General features: G+C 44.4%; 1 protein-coding gene across 4 annotated transcripts in view; it reads right to left on the bottom strand.

Moving 5' to 3' along the window:
• RNF150 (ring finger protein 150) overlaps window positions 1-1,887 on the bottom strand; it is a 288,239-nt gene extending 286,352 nt beyond the window's left edge. For 3 of the 4 annotated variants that reach the window (XM_069556850.1, XM_069556852.1, XM_069556853.1), the window contains exon 1: window positions 693-1,879. In XM_069556850.1, the coding sequence (XP_069412951.1) occupies window positions 693-1,182 (490 nt within the window). In that variant the 5' untranslated portion in view covers window positions 1,183-1,879. Of the gene's footprint in view, window positions 1-692 lie in introns of all 4 variants that reach the window. The other variant, XM_069556854.1, reaches the window with a different exon arrangement.
• Between the last annotated feature and the right edge of the window lie 19,899 nt (window positions 1,888-21,786).

Raw genomic sequence — 21,786 nt, 5'->3', positions numbered from 1 at the left:
TGCTCTTGTTGGCTTGTGAAGGATTCTTGATCATTTACCATCGTGCCTGCCTGTCAGCCTATCCGGATGACAGCTTAGCAGAGCACAGGATTTTCAGTATTATTTATGACGTGCGTCAACCCAGCGGGTGGCGCGGGGTGGGGGTGGGGGTGGGTGGACTCTTAATCTCCCACGAAGAGCTGAAACCCTGAAACCCGACTTGAGCAAGTTGGCGGTGGCGAGCGCCAGCATCAGTAATCCTACCTCGCTCCTGATACAGAAACGCCGGCATCAGGAGTATACCTGATGCACACATAGAAGATCAGATCTCCGGGTCCCAAACAGATGCGAGGCCACTCACTAGACCAGAGCAACATCCGAGCCCTGCCCGCCCCCTCCTCCCCCCTCACACCCCACCTTCCAGATCCTCCCCGGAAAAGTTAGGCCCCCTCGGCCAACCCCTGTCCGAGTGGCTCTGTGTTAAGTGGAACGCACTCCCTGGTCCCCCACAATGCAGTGAGTCCTCTCTTCTTTGCAAATCCCACGAAGTGACGCAGAGCGAAACTTAGTAGGTCTAGGCAACAGAGACGCGTCTTTAGCAAAGCACAGACTTCCCAGAAAGGAGCGAGGAGGCAGGCGCTGGATCCGTCTCGGCGCCTCCACCCGCCCTGGGCTCCCCGCCCCCGCCCCGAGCCCGCCCGGAGCCCGCTTACCTGCGTGGGGCATGGTGATGGTCTCGTTGGTGTTGGAGCCCACGTTGAAGATGACCACGGCGGAGGCGTTCTGCAGGAACGCATTCCGGATCTTATCCCTGTAGGTGCAGTTGCCCTTGGGGATGAGGGCTATCCAGTTCTTGCCGTGGGCCGGGGCGGCGAACTTGGTGTTGGGGTCGCAGGCCAGACGGTCGTGGGCCGAGCTGGCCATGACCACCTCCCCGCGGGCGTCCTGCTTGGGCGAGTGCTCCCCGTAGCGCCCGCACTCGCTCTTCTCGGTGTGCAGCTCGGTGGCGGTGGTACCGCCGCCCGGCGCCCCGGCCCCGGAGTCCGGCGCGGGCTCGGCGTAGGTGATGTTCACGAAGGCTGTGTACCATTCCTCCTTCTCGGCCACGGTGAAGTCCAGGCAGACCAGATGCACGAAACAAAAGGAAAGCAGCCATGTTGAGAGAGCCAGGCTGCGGCACGCTTGGATGAGAGACATTGCCATCTTTATCCGCCGGGGCCCCCTCCCCGCCCCCCGCGCGCTCCCCCGCGCGCCGTCCCTCCTCCCCAGCCCCGGCCAACCCCGGGCCGGCCGCTCGTCGTTGTCCTCCTCCTCCTGCTCCTGCTCACTCCCGGGCCCGGGGGGCCGCGGCCGGGACGCGCAGCCGCCGCGGAGACAGGATTCGGAGCGAGCGGATGGCGCCGGCCCCTTCCCCTTTCAGCCGGAGCGTGGCGGTTGCATCTCGCTTCGCGGGCGCCGGAGGGGCGCGGGCGGAGGGGGCGCTCAGGGTTTGCGGCGGAGTCCGGCTGCCGAGCGTCCTGCTCCTTCGCCCCGCTTCTCCTTCTGGCATAGGGGTGGCAGGGGGCCCGGCAATGTGCGGGGTGGCGCCCGGGCGCCCTGCAGCCCGGGCGGGGACGGGCGCGGCTGCTCGGAGCCCGGGGTGCCGGCGAGGTGTCCCGGTCGCCGTCGCCGAGCGCTGGGGCGAGCGGGTCCGGCAGCGGGCGCGGCGGCCGCCACTGCTGTGCGCCGGGTCCCTCGGGCTGTCGGCACTCGGCTCCTCGCTGGCTGCGCCCAGCACACACTTGCGGCGGGAGGGGCCGGCTCGGGGGTACCGGGAGCAAGCCGGCAGAGAGAAGACTACGCGGTCAGTGTGTGTGTGCGTGTGCGTGTGTCTGTATATGTTTGTGTGTGTGTCTACTGTGTGCGTGCAAGGAGGAGCTTAGTGTGATGTCAAAGAGTCTAGGCTTCTCTTGCCACGCTTCCCCGGCTCTCTCTTTATGGGCAGCAGCGACCCCTGCCGGGTCTCAAATTCCACCTAGTCTGCGACTCGGTCCAGGTGGAGGCGAAGGGAGGAAGCGACCCCTAGACCTAGGAGGACAGGAACAACTTCCTGCATCTTAAATGTAGAGACGTGTGCGTGTGTGTGTGTGTGTGTGTGTGTGTGTGATAAACTTTTCAGTTTGCAGAAGGAACTGCAGCGAACTCCCTAATTACCCATCCTAGGGCCAACGGGTAACTTTAGTTGGTAGCCAGGTCCTTCCAACACCATGCCTCGAATGTCTAGGGCGGCGATAAACAAATCTGAACGTACAGCCGTGTCACACGGAGGCGGAGGCGGAGGCGGAGTAGCGGGTATTTAGAATTCAGATTGATGGGCCCTGCTGCAGTTTCTCATTCGGTACATCTGGGGTGAGTTCCATATTATGTTTTTCTAACAAGTTGCCAGGTCGTGTTGATGCTGCTGGTCTAGGGACCACCCCATCAGCATGCGTCTACACGTGGGCTTCTTTCTTACTGTCTTACTATCTTTCTGTCTTTCTTACTGTCTTACTATCGCAAACGCGATATATGTTTTCCTATAGAATGAGTGTTCTCTAACTCCGTAAGAAAATTAATTGGGTGAGCTATTTCTTTACTGTTTCCCCCCCCCCCCAGTTGTCATGACAGGTAACAGAATACTTACATCATCAGTAGGCAAGATACGTTGGTTTGGGGGGATTGTTTCTAGAGTATTGCCCAGCTGTGCATAGAGATCACAACTAGTTAGCAGAGAGTAAGCCACTCTGGAGTTGTGTTCTTAAAACTTCGATACAGCACAATTCCTTACCAAGTAAATGTTTGAGTGGTTAACTTTTCACACCCACAGTTTCCCTGGCTTCAGATACCTGTCAAGTCTCAAAAATAATTTGTGTGATGGTTCTTAATCACCCACATTGAACTTCCCAGCTGGCACTCTTTCTGAGAACTCAGGATCCAATTCATGATGAAAACAAAAGTCCACCTTTTTCTCCCTCCCATCCCAGATATTAGCATGTTTGCAAGATCTGTTAATGGCTACCCATCAGCAGGGGCTGTTCTTTTTCCAGCAGCAGTAGAACAGCTGGTGGCTGTTAGGGGAGACCAGAGAATCCCAGCTATACCCAAATTAGAAGCAGGCCCAAGAAGAACTACTTAGAAGAATGTGTCTCTGTGGTATTGGATGTGCTGGGTTTGTGTGTTTCCCTAACTTATTTGTCTCAGAAAATAGGCTTCTAGGCAATTGGGACAGTGCTTTTTATAGCGCTTAATGCCAAAATGGCAAAAGTGAAGACTGCCTGGCAGCTGGTTCCTGAACCACCAGAGATCTGAGTCCATTGCTCAAAAATCCCAGTGAGGTTTTTGTATAGAGGCCTCACAAACCAGAGTGGTTCCCCATATTTCTCTGACTCTTAGCATTTTTTCTCCAACCACAAAACTTGGTGAATCTGTATCATTAAGAGTGCGTGACTGCCCCATTCTTCTCTACCTTAGAGGATAAGTCAGAGGCTGAGGAGATGGCAGGATGAAGGAGGTAGCTTCCTGGCTGGGAGACTGATTAATTATAGGGCTACTGGGCAAATATGTAAAATATTAAATATAATGGGAGCCAGGTTTCTTAGTACTGAACAAAGAATTTATGAATATGGAATGAAAGAAAGCTATAAATGTTACCCAGCTCGGGTTTGACTGCTTACCCCTGGAAAGCCAATAGCTGAGAGACAAGTTGGTTGAAAAGGAAAGGTTGGTTTATTCAAGAGGCCAGCAACCTGGGAAGAAGGTGGCTGCTGCTGCTGCTAAGTCGCTTCAGTCGTGTCCGACTCTGTGCAACCCCATAGACGGCTGCCCACCAGGCTCCCCCATCCCTGGGATTCTCCAGGCAAGAACACTGGAGAGGGTTGCCATTTCCTTCTCCAATGCAGGAAAGTGAAAAGTGAAAGCGAAATCATACAGTTGTGTCTGACTCTTAGCAACCCCATGGACTGCAGCTTACCAGGCTCCTCTGTCCATGCGATTTTCCAGGCAAGAGTACTGGAGTGGGTTGCCATTGCCTTCTCTGGGGAAGAAGGTGAACTCGTGTCCAAACACCAACTTCAAAGATTCTTTTGGACCCTGAATGGTTTTAAAGGGAGAATCATTGGGGCAAGGGGTCAGAGTCTTCATTTATCTTCCCATGTGTGCAATCTTCCTTCTCATTTGTTGGTGGTGAAGTAACACAGTGGAGCGCCAGGAATATTGTGCTCAGCCTGAAGTTGCCATCGTCCCCCTGGATAGGGACCTTAGTTCCTGCAGAAGAACTCAAAGATATTGTTATATATAATCCTTGAAGAAGAGCCAGGACCCTGCCCTGACTGCTACTTCTTTGTTTCTGCATGTCCTCCCTTCCCTGATAAAGAACTGTTTGCATCTGCCCTTTGAGACTCAGGGAAGATCATGGAGGTTGAATGAAACCTATTTATTAAATAAGAAATGGGATCACAGAAAGGGTTTGTACCCAGGTGGGCCTCACAGGATCCTGCTCAGCTTCATAAAGAACCCTAAGGTGTTGCACTGAATTCTAAATGACTGGGAAATCGTCACACACACGCATAGACACCATAGCTATTTTCATTCAGAGGCTAGAAGTAATGGACACATCAGGTGCCCAGAAGGTCTTGGTTTCTGAGTTGCATCCTCCCTTAAGTGAAACCAGGGCTGATTCCTCTGCTTGGGCTGGGAAGGTACAAAGTGAGCTAGGAGCCTATTACAGGAAGTGCTCAAAGCATGATGGAAACATGCTGAAAGGACATGCATAAGCTTCCGCTGGCCAAATCTGGGGCAATCTGGGTATCAAAATAAATAATGATAGTAACTGATTGCAACCTATTGGGTAAAATAGAAATCCATTAATCTATGCTAATATAAATGAATGAATAAATAATCATATAATAAGTGGAATGAATAAATAAGTGGGAAATAAAGGACATGTCTTCCTTATGAAGAATTTCAGCTAAGTAAGGTTGATAGGGGATTTCCCTGATGGCCCAGTGGTTAAAACTCTGTGCTTCCAATGAAAGGGACATGGGTTTGATTCCTGATTAGGAAGTAAGATCCCACATGCTGTATGCCCTAAAACAAACAAAAAACACTGGTAGACATAGTAAGTCATCATTTGCTTGTATTGGTTGATTGTTGCCCTAAAACAAACAAAAAACACTGGTAGACATAGTAAGTCATCATTTGCTTGTATTGGTTGATTGTGGCCAGAGTCCTCAGTTTATGCTGAGGCTGGTGACTGGGTGTTTGATGTGGAGCAGCATGTCAGCCTGATCTTAACATATCTTCTGAAAAGTATCTATTGATTACATGGAGGGAAATGGTAAATTCATTGAAGAGAACCCTGGAAGACACCAAAATTGGCCAGGTGATCAAACGAGCATCAGCAGGAAGGGAACCAGTCGCATCACGTGCCTCCTGATGGGCTGTGCTGAGCAGAGCGCCACATCCTTTCTGTTACATCTGGAGGAGATTTAAGAGGCATGACCGCTAAATGCAATGAACAGTTCTGGATTGGCCCCTGAACTGGATAGGAAAAACAAACAGTTGGCAAAAATGGAATGAGGTCTGTGGATTAGTTGGTAGTGTCTTATAAATGCTGATTACCTGATTTGAATGTTCATCTTGTAGCTATGTAGAAGAAGTTCCTTATGTGGGGAATATGTACACTGAAGTATTTAGTAGTGATGAGGCATTCTGTCTGCACCTTGCTCTTACAGGATTCAAAAAATAATGATGATAATCTTTAAGATCTTGATTCCTACTGGCCACTATCTCAGAGAAGCAGAAATCCAATTCATGATAAAATTAAAAGTCCATTTCGAGGGCATGGTCTTAAGTTGTTTCCAGCCTTATACTGGTGATTGCTGTTCTTTAGCACAGTGCTCCTTTTTACCCCAGTAACACTACTTGAACCACTAGGCTGGGTATCCAGTAGGAAATCAAATAGACACGGGTCAGAGAATTTACACTTTGGGGTGGGAGAAACAGAAACATTCTAAGTTGTAGGTAGTGCCAGGCACAAACAAGCGCTATGAAGAGAAAGGCAACCGAGTGTGGGAGGGAGCTCACTTATATTAGGCGCTATTTTACGCTGGGAACAGCTGCTCTGATGCGGTCAATTCTGAACAGAATCCTAAAAGTGAGGGATCTATGTGCATTTTGGGCACACTGGTTATCCTAGAAAGAGAGCATCATAAATGCAATAATCCTGAGCGGTGACTGTATTCTATTTGATGTGCTTGGGCCATGGCAAAGAAACCATTGAGAATGGAGAGGAGTGAGGGGAAGAAAGAGTGAAAGAGAAGAGATCAGAGAGATGAGAGGTGGGCCAACACTTTGGGTTTTATTCTGAGTGACAGGAAAAAAAACCTTTGGAGCGTTTGAAGCCGGGAAGTGACATAAAGCTGACAGGCAGACTGTGCGCGTCTAGCAGTTTGTTCTGACTGTATTGGAACCAGTATGGAAACAAGGAAAACAAACAGGAGCTATAGCCATAACTCAGAAGCAGAAGATAATCTCTTATGCCAAGAAGGTGGTGCCGAACATGCTGAGGAGCAATTGGATTCTTGATCTATTTTGAAGATGGAGCAGACAGTATTCTCTGGTGTGTTTGAAATGGCATATGAAGGAAAGAGAATTGCAGCAGCCCTCTACAGTTTGGAGCCTGAGCAACGGGCAGAAAGGAGTGGTCATTTCCTGAGATGAGGGAGATGCAGGAGAAACTGATTGGGATAAGAATCCAGAGTTTACAAACAGGGGCCCTGGATCAACCTAGAGGGGTGGGGTGGGGAGGGAGATGAGGAGTTTCAAAAGGGAGGGGATATATGTATACCTATGGCTGATTCATGTTGAGGTTTGACAGAAAACAGCAAAATTCTGTAAAGAAATTATCCTTCAATTAAAAATAAATTAAAAATCCAGAGTTTAGAATATGTTAGGTTCAAAGTGCCTAGAGATACTAAAATGGCAATTTCATGTAATTTTCCTCAGCATAAAATTCTAGAAGGAAGATTATTGGATCAAAGCACATGAACAGTTTTCAAGTTATTGGCACATACTTTGGATGGCCAAATTGCTTTTCCAGAGGTTGGTCTCACTTCATGTACCATACCCCCGAGTAAGGGGAGTTCCCTAAAGTATTTGCTTTTGAAATATCACCAGAAGACAGTTTAGTGGTGAGTCCATACCGGAGGGGGACTCTCCACCAGCCATGCAGCCCTGGCCAGATAGAATGAGTGTTTCTCCCCAGGGCTCTTTGGTGTAAGGAGGTTTTCTTATTTTCATTAATGGTAGAGGCAGATTTAACCTAAATGCATGCAACGTATATGTGTCCAAGTCAGAAATAAAGAGCAGCCTGTCAGCTACAAATTGGCACTTGCTGTTGGTACTTGCCATCCCTGGTGGCTCAGATGATAAAGACTCGGCCTGCAATTCAGGAGACCTGGGTTCAATCCCTGAGTTAGGAAAAGCCCCTGGAGGAGGGCATGGCAACCCACTCCAGTATTCTTACCTGGAAAATCCCCATGGACAGAGGAGCTGGGTGAGCTGCAGTCCATGAGGTCGCAAAGAATGGAAAATGATTGAGCAGCTAAGAACGCACACACCCCTACAAGGATTAAATCATGTGCTGTTGCTGACCTTCAGCACTCCCTGAAAGGAGTTCCTGGTGGGGATCAAAAGTGAGGCAGTCTGTGCTGGGGCAGGGATTGGTGGAGGGCAGTGAACTGGCTAAGCAGGTCTTTAGAGAGTTAGATATTTTCAAGAGCTGATTTTATGAGCTCAATTCTTGTATCTCCTCATATGTAGAAAAGCACTAAAATCCTTCATGGGGACATCTGCTCTTTGTGACAAGTAGAAACCTTCTGAAAAAAAAAAATGTCCTCAATTGCACATACTCTCCCTTCACCAAGCTCACATATATACTGACCTTCCCCTCCCTACCTTTCAGGAGCAGTCTCTCAGAGCTATCTGAGATGCTGTCTCCCAGGCTACAGTCTTCATTTTGCCCCAGTAAAACTTAACTCTCAACTCTCACATTGTGCATTTTTTAAGTTGCCAAGCCCCAGCAGAAAATGGGAGGATGTCATTTCTCCAGATGCCAGCAAATGGGACTTTATGAAGCCCTCAGCCTTGACACTGCTTTGCTTTGGCATCTTGCCACTCATACCTGACGCATTTTCAAAGGACATTCTACAGTAGACGTCGAGAAAACAGAGCATTTGAAAGTACAGTTACTCCTACATACGCATGTTTTAATGGCTTAATAAAAGCTTAATGGGGAAAAGTTTCAATGCACAAGGTTAAATCCATATTGTATTTTTTTATTTGATTTGATTGGTTGGTTGATTGCAATTAAAAAAAACTGATGCTTGTTCAGTTCTTCAGGGTAGGTCTTTTCTTCACAATAAGCTCCTGAATAACTATCCCCATGACTGAAAAGGGGGGAACTCTTTAAAAATATTTTCCACATAAGGGAGGAAGAATTCTCAAAATATAATACGGGATTCACATTACTTTACATGTGAGGGCTGGCATTATTGTTTAAAAAATTCATTTCCTGGAAGTTCCTGGCAATCCAGTGGTTAGGACTTGGTACTTTCATTGCTATGGCCCAGGTTCAATTCCTGATCAGGGAACTAAGATCTCGCAAGCCACAGCACAGCCAGAAAAAAAAAAAAAAAAACCAAAACCATTTCCTAAGGAGTAACATCCTGTGATACTTGGTATCCTATGGCCTGTCTCAATGATTTTCTTTCTTCTGTTTTTTTTTTTCCATCTTACCTTTGCTTGGAGGGGAGACACAATGTGCTGGGTGGAGGCGGAGCTTTGGTACCAGATGAACCAGACTAGGATCTCAGTCCTGCCACATGGGCAGTTTTCACAGTGCTGAGCCACAATTTTCACTTTGAAACTGGAGTAATTTCCCCTCCTCCCAGGACTGTTGGAAGATCCTGAAGGGCTCATGGACAATGAGACCCTAAGGGAGGTCAGGACAAGAGGAGTAGAAGGGAACAAGGTCTAGAAAGTTTAACGTCCAAAAAACTTTTCAAGAAAGACTGTTTATTGATTTTTTTTTTTTAATGGATAATTGCCTTGTTTGTGTTAAGCTCTGTCCTGAGGAACAGACAGGAGTCCTCCTCTCAAGGAGTTTAGAATCTAGCTTTAGAGATGGACAGATACATCCAAGGGAATTTTGAAGGTAGTGTGTGGTAGTTCTAAAAACACACACATAAGAAGAATTCAATGAGAGCAAGAAATACTACATAGAAATGAAAAATAGGGACAATTAAGCCAAGTTTGCACAGATAACCTACAGGAGCCTAGGCTTGCAGAGCTCCTCCTCTGTGCCTAGTCAGTCATGTCCGACTCTTTGCTATCCCATGGAGGACTGTAGCCCTCCAGGCTCCTCTGTCCCTGGGGATTCTCCAGGCAAGAATACTGGAGTGGGTTGCCATGCCCTCCTCCAGAGAATCTTCCCAACCCAGGGATCGAACCAGAGTCTCCTGCATTGCAGGCAGATTCTTTGCCAACTGAGCTACCAGGGAAGCTCCTAGGACTCCCTGCTGCTGCTAAGTCGCTTCGGTCGTGTCCGACTCTGTGCGACCCCATCGGCAGCAGCCCACCAGGCTCTGCCGCCCCTGGGATTCTCCAGGCAAGAACACTGGAGTGGGTTGCCATTTCCTTCTCCAACGCATGAAAGTGAAAAGTGAAAGTGAAGTCGCTCAGTCGTGTCCGACTCTTCGCGACCCCATGGACGGCAGCCCACCAGGCTCCTCCGTCCATGGGATTTTCCAGGCAAGAGTACTGGAGTGGGGTGCCATTGCCTTCTCCTAGGCCTTCCATATTCCAAGCATCTGGGGCAAATCTGGCTCACAGGGGGGTGTCTGTCAGTGAGATGAGTAATAAACAGTAATAAAGAGATGCAATTTTTGTATACTTAATATATATGTAGGCACTATGTGTTCTAAGTTCTTTATATAGACTGATTTACTGAATTCTCAGAATGAGCTTAGTCCCTTTACAAAAGTGCCTGAGCTAATACGTGTAGCAAAGGCAGAAGGGGGGCTTTTGTTATTGGAAATCTGATCAGTACTGGAAAACCAACTCGTGCTGTAAGGGCTATGCTGTTGCCTTGGTATTCTTCTCTGTCTTAGATACCCACCATCTTATTTGTGAACTTGACTCTGATTTGTACCTTTGCTTCTCATGCCTCTGCCGATTCCTTTGTCCATTTCTGCTCCTATGAAATCACTTTCACCTCCTTCGCGCCCGTTTACCTTGCTGCATGGGTGGGCTCTATTGCTTCTCTGAGACCACATACGAACTCTCCAGACAAAGTAGAACTTTTGGAGTCCAGCAGTCCCTGTGGCTGCAAGTACAGCAAATGGAAATGGAAGATTATGGATACGTGTATTTGTTTTGGAGAACGTGCCTGAAACTAACACTACTCATTTCTCTATTCTTTGTTCCTTTACCAACTCTCCAAATTTCAGAAGACGATACTTTGCTAATAACTTTTTTTTTCTTTTTTGCTTCTTTGTATCAAATGAGTTCTACTTATGTCAGTCTTTGACACGATTTTGACATTTAGTTTGGCCTTTTTTGCTTTTCTTGTTAACCACATCCCCATCCAAACAACTTTATGTCATGAATGTTTTTGAGTAACTAGATGTGGAAAGTCAGCCTAGAAAAACTCACTTGGGACTTGAGCCAAAACCAACAGAAAACTTTTCACCACATCTCTTTTCGCTTTCTCTTAATTATTTTTTATGTGGTTCAACTTTTGTGCTAAACTATTACTTTTTATTGGGTACATTAAAAAATCTGGCGTCTTTTCTTTGTCCTTTTAAAAATCATCTTGTCCTCTTTTACCAGAAGACTGAAATGGAGGAGGATGTATCTACACATGAAGACATTCAGAGAATTTCACGCTGACTGACCACAACAACTGTGGTCATAAACAGCTGTAAACTGTACTTTGTCAAAATTACCAGAGCGGAGAGGAGGGGAGAGTATCCAGGACAAGGGAGCCTGGCCTGCTGCAGTCCATGGGGTCGCCAAGAGTCTTAGCAACTGAACAACAACAACAACAATTTGAAACGATGTTTTTATGAATAATTTCCCTTTTACAATAAAGCCCCATTCCCACAGGGCTGGTAAACAGCAAGTGCCAAAATTGAAGGAGACAGCCTTAGGACTGAAAGGAGCAGGTGTCAGGGTTTTAATCTCAGCCCAGTGTCTAGTTTGGTTTTAGGTCGAGACTGTGGGATGATTCATTACTCCTTCTGGCATACAGTCGTCCCTCCGAATCCACAGGGGATTGGTTCCAGGAGTAGGGGCCAAATACCAAAATAGGCGGATGCTCAAGTCCCTAATATAAAGTAGAAAAGTACAGTGAATGCAGTTGGTTCCCCAGACCAGCGAGTTTTGAGTCTCTGGATTCAAACAACCTGCACCTGCAGATAGAGAAGGTAGGGCCTTCATTGCTATGGGAGGGCTTTCTCTAGTTTCTGTGAGTGGGAGCTTACTGTCCAGCTGCAGTGCGCGGATTTCGCATTGTGATGGCTTTTGCTGTGGAGCACGTGGGCTCAGTAGTTGTGGCACACTGGACTTAGTTGCCCCAAAGCACAGGAAATCTTCCTGGTCTGGGGTTCAAACTCCTGTCCCCTGCATGGGCAGGCGGAATCTTAACAATTGGACCACCAGGGAAGTCCCCCACTGGAAACACTTCTGTCCTTTATGTAACCTCTCAGCAGCACTGGACGCAGTCTACCATGTCTTTTGCTTGAGATGCTCTCGCCTTTCTTAATTTCCTCTGAACTACTCTCAGTTTGATGAGTAACTCTTGGGTTCCCTAGGGCTCTGCCCTTGAGGGTTCTTAAAAACCCCACAGGTTGCTGTGGCCCATTTTTCATCATTTTGTACTTTATTTAAGTGATCTGTTTCCAGTTTTAGTATCTTGTCTTTCATACCTGCTGATAGCTGATGATTCCTAAATCTTTTTTTCCGAAGCCCCAGACTCATCTCATTGCCTAATTTCCATGTCCTTGTTGGTGATTAATGGACATCACACAATTCATATATCAAACTCTGAGCTCCTGATTCTTTCCCTTCCTATGTTCATCGTATAACAAATAGCACCATCACCCACTCATGTACTCAAGCCAGGAGTTGTTCATTTCTTTCTTTTCCTCACAACTGCCCCTCGGCCACCTGTATATCTAACCCATCAGCCAGTTCCGTTAATTCAATCTTCAAAAAAAAAAATCATAAACCTACTCTCTCCTCTCCATCTCCCCTTTTACCACCTTAGTCCACGTTACCAACCATCTCAGCAAGACTGGGAACTGGGCTCAGGCTTCCCTCCTCCATGGGACGCAACACAGTAATTCAAGTGAATTCTAAGTGTAAATCTGGTTGGGCCACCCCACACTTCACTGAAGGATTCCATGACTTGGTGAGCCGTCCCTGCCCTTTCCTCAGGCTGGTACCCTCCTCTTATCGCCTCAGCCACACTGGGTTTCTTTTTTCTCTTGGCCATGCCATGTGGCTTTCAGGACCTTAGTTCTTCAACCAGGGATCAAACCTAGGCCCTTGGCAGTGAGACTGTGGAGTCATAACCACTGGACCACCAGGAAATTCCCCTGGTTTTTGTTTAAATCCTCAAATGGGACAAAACAAAAACAAAAAACTCCCAGGGCTTCTGTACAAAAGTCCCTGTGTCTAGAATGCTCTTTTCCTTAGCGTTCACAGAGCCACTGCTTCTTCTTTTACTTTTTTTAAAAATTGAAGTATAGTTGATTTACAGTGGTGTGCCAATCTCTGCTGAAAGGCAAAGTGACTCAGTTATATACTTTTTTCATATAGACATTTTTTCATATTCCTTCCCATTATGGTTTAGTCTCATTATGGTTATTGGATATAATGCTCTGTATTATACAGTAGGACCTTGCTGTTAATCCATCCTACATGTCTCCAAAGCAGAAACAGACTCACAGACGTAGACAACAGACTTGCGGTTGCCAGGGGGGAGGCGTTGGGGGAGGGGGAGAACTGGAAATGTAGAATTAACAAATGTAAATTCCTCTTCCTTTACTTTTTTTAAAGATTTATTTATTTATCTTACTTTTGGCTGTGCTGGGTCCTTGCTGATGCACATGGGCCTTCTTCAGCTGTGGAGAATGGGGCCGAGTCTCCAGTTGTGGCGCGCGGGTTTCTTATTGGTAGCCACTCTTGTTGCAGAGCACGGGCTCTAGGCTGGTGGGCTTCTCTAAGTTTGGCCCACAGGCTCCAGAGTGCTGGCTTAGTACTTGTGGGCATGGACTTGGTTGCTGCATGGCATGTGGGCTTTTTCCGGACCGGGGATCAAACCTGTATCCCCTGCATTGGCAGGCGGATCTGTTACCCCTGAGCACCAGGGAAGCCCTTCCTTCAGTTTGTTTTATTTATTTTTTAATTGAATGGTAATTGCTTTACAGAATTTTGTTGTTTTCTGTCAAATTTCAACATGGATCAGCCATAGATATACATATATCCCCTCCCTTTTGAACCTCCCTCCCATCTCCCTCCCCATCCCACCCCTCTAGGTTGATACAGAGCCCTCGTTTGAGTTTCCTGAGATATACAGCACATTCCCATTGGCCATCTATTTTACATATGGTAATGTAAGTTTCCATGTTACTCTCTCCATACAGCTCACCCTCTCCTCCCTTTTCCCCATGTCCATAAGTCTATTCTCTTTAATTCTCCATTGCTGCCCTTCAAATAAATTCTTCAGTACCATTTTTCTAGATTCCATATATATATATATATATATGTTAGATTATGATATTTCTCTTTCTCTTTCTGACTTACTTCACTCTGTATAATATGTTCTAAGTTCATCCACCTCATCAGAACTGACTCAACTACGTTCCTTTTTATGGCCGAGTAATAAGGCAATGGCACCCCACTCCAGTACTCTTGCCTGGAAAACCCCATGGGCGGAGGAGCCTGGTAGGCTGCAGTGCATGGGGTCACTAAGTGTCGGACACGACTGAGCAACTTCACTTTCACTTTTCACTTTCATGCATTGGAGAAGGAAATGGCAACCCACTCCAGTGTTCTTGCATGGAGAATCCCAGGGACGGGGGAGCCTGGTGGGCTGCCATCTATGGGGTCACACAGAGTCGGACATGACTGAAGTGACTTAGCAGCAGCAATATTCCATTGTGTATATATACCAAAACTTCTTTATCCATTCATCTGTCAATGGACCTCTAGGTTGGTTCCATGTCCTAGCTATTGTAAATAGTGATTCAATGAACAATGGGATACATGTGTGGTTTTCAACTTTGGTTTCCTCAGGGTATATACCTAGGAGTGGGATTGTTAGGTCACATGGTGGTTTTATTCCTGGTCTTTTAAGGAATCTCCATAACATCTTCCATAATGGCTGTATCAATTTGCATTCCCACCCCAGTGCAAGAGTGTTCCCTTTTCTCTACACCCTCTCCAGCATTTATTGTTTGTAGACTTTTTTGATGATGGTCATTCTGACATCTCATTGTAGTTTTGATTTGCATTTCTCTAATAATGAGTGATGCTGAGCAAATGAGTGTTTGTTCGCCATCTGTATGTCTTCTTTGGAGAAATGTCTGTTTAGGTCTTTCCCCCACTTTTTGGTTGGGTTGTTTGTTGTTCTGGTATTGAGTTGTATGAGCTACTTGTATATTTTGGAAATTAATCCTTTGTCAGTTGTTTCATTTACTATTATTTTCTCCCATTCTGAGGGTTGTCTTTTCACCTTGCTTATAGTTTCCTTTGCTGTGCAAAAGCTTTTAAGTTTAATCAGGTCCCATTTGTTTACTTTTGTTTTTATTTCCATTACTTTAGGAGATGGGTCATAGAGGATTCTGCTTTGATTTATGTCATTGACTGACTGTTCTGGCTATGTTTTTCTCTAAGAGTTTTATAGTCTGGTCTTACATTTAGGTCTTTAATCCATGTTGACTTTATCTGGTGTTAGGAAGTGTTCTAATTTCATTCTTTTGCATGTAGCTGTCTGGTTTTCCCAGCACCATTTATTGAAGAGGCAGTCTTTGCCCCACTGCCTCCTTTGTCAAAAATAGGGTACCCATAGTGCATGGGTTTATTTCTGGGCTTTCTATCTTGTTCCATTGATCTATATTCTGTTTTTGTGCCAGTACCACACTGTCTTGGAGAAGGAAATGGCAACCCACTTCAGTACTCTTGCCTGGAAAATTCCATGGATGGAGGAGCCTGGTAGGCTACAGTCCATGGGGTTGCAAAGAGTCAGACATGACTAAACAACTTCACTTTCTTTCTTTCTATGGTTTCTTTTGGAGAAGGAAATGGCAACCCACTCCAGTATTCTTGCCTGGAGAATCCCATGGACGCAGAGGTCTGATGGGCTGTGGTCTATGGGGTTGTAAAGAGTCAGACACAACTAAGCAACTAACATACATACATACACCATACTGTCTTGATGACTGTAGCTTTGTAGTATAATCTGAAGTCAGGAAGGTTGATTCCTCCAGCTCCATTCTTCTTTCTCAAGACTGCTTTGGTTTTTTGGGATTTTCTGTGTTTCCATATGAATTGTGAAATTTTTGTTCTATTTCTGTGAAAAATGACATTGGTAATTTGATAGGGATAACATTGAATTTGTAGATTGCATTTGGTAATATAGTCATTTTCACAGTATTGATTCTTCCTATCCAGGAACATGGAATATCTCTCCATATGTTTATGTCATCTTTGATTTCTTTCAGAAGTGTCTTATAATTTTCCGTGTACAGTTCTTTTGTCTCCTTAGGTAAGTTTATTCCTAGATATTTAATCAATTTTGTTACAATGGTGAATGGGATTGATTCCTTAATTTCTCTTTCTGATTTTTCATTGTTATATATAGAAATGCAAGTGATTTCTATGTATTGATTTTGTATCCTGCAACTTTGCTAAATTCACTGATGTGCTCTGATACTATCTTTAGGGTTTTCTATGTACAGTATCATGTCATCTGCAAACAGTGAGAGCTTTACTTCTCTTCCGGTCTGGACTCCTTTTATTTCTTTTTCTTCTCTGATAGCTGTAGTTAGGATTTCCAGAGCTATGTTGAATAATAGTGGCGAAAGTGGACACCCTTGTCTTGTTCCTGATCTTAGGGGGAATGCTTTCAGTTTTTCATCATTGAGAATAATGTTTGCTGTAGGCTTATCATATATGGTCTTTACTATGTTAAGGTAGGTTCCTTCTATGACCATTTTTTGAAGAGTTTTAATCATAAATGGGTGATAAATTTTGCCAAAGGCTTTTTCAGCATCTATTGAGATTATCATATGGTTTTTATCTTTTGATTTGTTAATATGGTATATCACATTGATTGACTTGCATATATTGAAGAATCCTTGTATCTCTGGAATAAACCTAAGTTGATCATGGTGTATGAGCTTTTTGATGTGTTGCTGAATTCTGTTTGCTAAAATTTTGTTGAGGATTTTTGTGTCTATGTTCATCAGTGATATTGGCCTGTAGTTTCTGTGTGTGTGTGTGTGTTGTCTTTGTCTGGTTTTGGTATCAGGGTGATGGTGGCCTTGTAGAATGAGTTTGGAAGTGTTCCTTCCTCTGCAGTTTTTTGAAAGCGTTTTAGAAGGATAGGCATTATCTCTTCTCTAAATGTTTGATAGAATTCTCTGGTGAAGCCATCTGGTCCTGGTCTTTTGTTTTGGGGGAGATTTTTGATCACAGCTTCAATTTCAGTGCTTCTAATTGTGTTGTTCATAATTTCTATTTCTTCCTGGTTCAGTCTTGGAAGATTGAACTTTTCTAAGAATCTGTCCAATTCTTGCAGGTTATCCATTTTATTGCCTTATAGTTGTTCATAATAGTCTCTTATAATCCTTTGTATTTCTGCATTGTCTGTTGTAACCTCTCCTTTTTCATGTCTAATTTTGTTGATTTAATTCTTCTCTTTTTTTTTTTCTTTATGAGTCTGGCTAAAGGTTTGTTAATTTTATCTTCTTAAAAAGCCAGATTTAAGTTTTATTCATCTTTACTATTGTTTCTTTCATTTCTTTTTCATTTATTTCTTATCGGATCTTTATGATCTTGTTCCTTCTGCTAATTTGGGGGTTTTTTAGTTCTTGTTTTTCCAGTTGTTTTAGGTGTAAAGTTAGGTCGTCTATTAGATGTTTTCTTGTTTGTTGAGGTAGGATTGTCTTGCTATAAATGTCCCTCTTAGAACTGCTTTTGCTGCATCCCATAGGTTTTGAGTTTTCATTGTCATTTGTTTCTAGAATTTTTTTTAAAATTTCCTTTTTGATTTCTTCAGTAACCTTTGGTTATTTAGAAATATATTGTTTAATCTCCATGTGCTTGTATTTTTTACCATTTTTTTTCCTCTTGTAATTGATATCTAGTCTCATAGTGTTGTGGTCAGAAAAGATGCTTTATATGATTTCAGTTTTCTTAAATTTACTGAGGTTTGATTTGTGACCCAAGATGTGGTCTATTCTGGAGAATGTCCCATGTGCACTTGAGAACAATGTGTATTCTTCTGCATTTGGATGGAATATCCTGAAGATATCAATGAGATCCATCTCTCTAATGTATCATTTAAGACTTGTACTTCCTTATTAATTTTCTGTTTTGATGATCTCTCCATTGGTGTGAGTGGGGTGTTTAAGTCTCCTACTATTATTGTGTTACTGTCAATTTCTCCTTTTATGTCTGTTAGTGTTTGTCTTATGTATTGAGGTGCTCCTATGTTGGGTACATAGATATTTACAAATTGTTATGTCTTCCCTTGGATTGATCCCTTGGTCATTACGTAGCATCCTTCTTTATCTCTTATAATCTTCTTTAAGGTCTATTTTGCTTGATATGAGGATTGCTCCTCCAGCTTTCTTTTGCTTCCCATTTGCATGGAACATATTTTTCCATCCTCTCACTTTCCGTCTATGTGTCTTTAGGTCTGAAGTGAGTGTCTTGTAGACAGCATGTATATGGGTCTTGTTTTTGTATCCATTCAGCCAGTCTGTGTCTTTTGGTTGGAGCATTTAATCCATTTACATTTAAAGTAATTATTGATATATATGTTCCTATTGCCATTTTCTTAATTGTTTGGGGTTGATTTTGTAGATCTTTTTCTTCTCTTGTATTTCTTGACTATAAGTCCCTTTAACATTTGTCGTAAAACTGGTTTGGTCGTACTGAATTCTCTTAACTTTTCCTAGTCTGAAAAGTTTTTTATTTCTCCATCAATTTTGAATGAGATCCTTGTCAGGTACAATAATCTTGGTTGTAGATATTTCCCTTTTTGGTACTTTAAATATATCCTGCCATTCCCTTCTGGCCTGCAGAGTTTCTACTGAAAGATCAGCTGTTAAGCATATGGGGCTTCCCTTGTATGTTACTTATGCTTCTCCCTTGCTGCTTTTAATATTCTTTCTTTGTGCTTAATCTTTGTTAGTTTGATTATGTGTCTTGGCATGTTTCTCCTTGGATTTATCTTGTATGAGACTCTTTGTGCCTCTTGGACTTGACTATTTCCTTTTCCGTGTTGGGGATATTTTCAACCATAGTGTCTTCAAAAACTTTCTCACACCCTTTTTCTCTTCTTCTTCTGGGACCCCTATAATTCAAATATTGGTGCATTTGATATTGTCCCAGAGGTCTCTGAGACTTTCCTCAATTCTTTTCATTCTTTTAACTTAATTCTTCTCTTCAGAATTTATTTCCACCATTTTATCTTTCAGCTCACTGATTCGTCCTTCTGCTTCAGATATTCTGCTATTGATTCCTTCTGGAGTATTTTTAATTTCAGTAAATTGTGTTGCTTGTCTCTGTATGTTTATTCTTTAATTCTTCTAAGTCTTTGTTAATTGATTCTTGCATTTCCTTCGTTCTGTTTTCAAGGTTTTTGATCCTTTATACTATTCAGGTATTTGCCTATTTCCTCTTCATTTATTTCAACTTCTGTGTTTCTAGTTTGTTCCTTCCTTTGTGTAGGTTTTTTCTGCCTTTTCATTGTTGTTTTTTTTTTTTTTAACTTATTGTCTTTGAGGTCTCCTTTTCCCAGGCTTCAAGGTTGAATTCTTTCTTCCTTTTGGTTTCTGCCCTCCTAAGTTTGGTCCAGTGGTTTGCACAATCTTCGTATAGGGTGAGGTTTGTGCTGAGTCTTTTTTTTTTTTTTTCACTCTGATGGGCAAGGCTGAGTGATATGGTAACCCTGTCTGCTGGTGATTGGGTTTGTATTTTTTGTTTGTTTGTTGTTTAGATGAGGCGTCCTGAGCAGGGTGCTCCTGATGCTTAGGTGATGCTGGAGTTTGTCTTCAGGTGGTTTCCTTTGTGCCATTTCTCACTGTCTGATACTCCCTAGGGTTAGTCCTCTGGTCGTCTAGGGTCTTGGAGTCAGTGCTCCCACCCCAAAGGTTCAGGGCTTGATCTCTGGTCAGGAAGGAAGATTCCACAGGTGGTTTGTTATGGCATTAACTGAGATTAAGACAATACCTAAAAATGAGAAAGCAAAGATGAACCCGGAAAAATAGCAGTTACAAAATCAGGCAGATAATAATGAAAATAATAGAATATACACATATACATATATACACATATGCAAAATCAAAGCAGTGCAACAAAAATAAAGTACAATAGATGGACCTGGTGAACAAAGGAAACCAAAAATTATATCTACCAGTTAAGAATAAAACTAACTAAAGCACAAACTGGGAAATAAAACTAAAGCAAGGTGCCAAGTGGGGAATAAAGCAATGAAAACAAAACTAACAAATATGTTGAGAGGAAAGGAAAGAAAGAAAAGAAAGAATAGATATGCAAAGTTAAATAGAGGTAGATAAAGAAGATTTATATACATTAAAGATTAACTGCAAGGGGAAAAGGACAGTTGGAAAAGCAAACAAAGGAAAAAATGTAGAAAAAATAATAATAGGCTTAAGTAAAATTTAAAAAAAAAAGAAAAGAAAAAGAAGGAAAACTCTGCAGAACTGCAAAAGCCCAAGATAGAGGCAGGGGTTTATAACAACAATAAAAAGTGTGACTGAAAAAAAAAACTCAAAAGCTTAATTAGATTTCATAATGCCAATAACATTAACAACTACAACAAAGGGTGAAAAAAAAAAAAAAGAAATCCAAAAGAATCTACAGAGCAAGTAAAAACATAATAATAATAAATGTTTTTCTTGAGTCACTGCTGTCAGAGTCCTTTCCCTCACTGGGAGTCACAGTCCACCTTACCTCCCTAGGATGCCCTCCAAAACTGTGCTGGTCTCTGGACCTGCTGTGGGGGCAGCTCAGACTCTAATCTGGTCCTACTCCTGTGTGTTCTTGTCTCTGATGTCCACAGCTATCAGAGATAGTACATATTCTTTTGTGGGAGCTCGCAATACCCTTTTATGTATTCCATAGACAGAGTCTGCCTAGTTGATCATGTGGATTTAACCTGCAGCTTGTACAACTGGTGGGAAGGTTTTGGGTGTTCTTTAGCCACACTGCCCCTGGGTTTCAACTGTGGCTTTATTTCCACCTCTACATGTGGCTTGTCCACTGGGGTTTGCTCCTGAGGCTGCCCTGGAGAACTTGGATCGGCCCCTGTGAGGTCCAGCTCTGGAGGTGTTGCAGCTGCTTGGGTTGCAGGGACCCTGGCAGCACCAAGTGTACAGAGACACGGACTGTCTCCACCATAGGAGTTATGGCCCTATCAGAGGCTTTTTTTGAGCCTCTTGTAGCTGGCAATCAGAAGGCCTCTTTGGCCAGTCTTTCTCCATAGCTCCACCCATTCAGGCACTTCGAGGGTTCCCTTGCCTGGGGTCCTTCTCTGTTGTTTGGGGCATCAGGTACATAGAGGGGCCCCCGGGCTGGGGTCCTACTCTGTAGAGCAGCATGTCAGGCACTTAGAGGGGCACCCTGGATGGGGTTCTACTCAGTAGTCCCATGTGTCAGGCGCTTGATGGGCCAGCCTCTCTACTGTTCAGCTGCTGATGGGGGCCTGTGGGGAGTGAGAGGCTATGGTGATGGCTCCACCCCCTACATGTGACTCAGCAGTATAGCCTTGCTTCCATGGCTGCCTGGCTTTCCTCCACAGGCACTTCCCCCCACAATCTCCTCCCTCACATCCCCTCGATCTGCCTCTCTGCAGTCAACAGAAGCCCTCGCCCTGGGATTGCTCCACAATCCCTAAACTCCAGCTCCCAGTCACTGCGCCTTGTAGGGGACTTGCGTCCCTGTCTGGGGTATGTATGGCATGGCTGAGGCAAGGACTGTCTGATTCTCATCCCATTTAGCCTGCCACAGATCAGCTGTTTCACTCTCAGCCTTAAATGTTTCTCTTCTGACTGAGACAATTGCCCCTGTATGGGGATGGGACCCCTGCTTCAGTGCCCCCACCTGCAGGGCAGGTCCAGTCCTACTGACACTCCTGTTTCCCCCCCCCCTAGTTCTTTTGTCCTGCTGAGTTTTGCATGGTTCTATATATTCTTTTCCTCTGGTCAGGCACTCCTTTCTGCTCTCAGCTGGTGTTCTGCATGCACTTCTGTGTCTGAAGGTGTGTTCCTGATGTATCCATGGAGAGAGACGTACTCCACGTCCACCTACTCCTCCACCATCTTGTTCTCTCACAGTCCACCTCACCTCCCTAGGATGCCCTCCAACACTGTGCTGGTCTCTGGACCTGCTGTGGGGGCAGCTCAGACTCTAATCTGGTCCTACTCCTGTGTGTTCTTGCCTCTGATGTCCACAGCTGTCAGAGATAGTACA

This window comes from Ovis canadensis, chromosome 17 (genome assembly GCF_042477335.2).
Source record: "Ovis canadensis isolate MfBH-ARS-UI-01 breed Bighorn chromosome 17, ARS-UI_OviCan_v2, whole genome shotgun sequence".
Lineage (NCBI taxonomy): Eukaryota > Metazoa > Chordata > Mammalia > Artiodactyla > Bovidae > Ovis > Ovis canadensis.
This window is presented reverse-complemented; position numbering and strand designations above follow the sequence as displayed.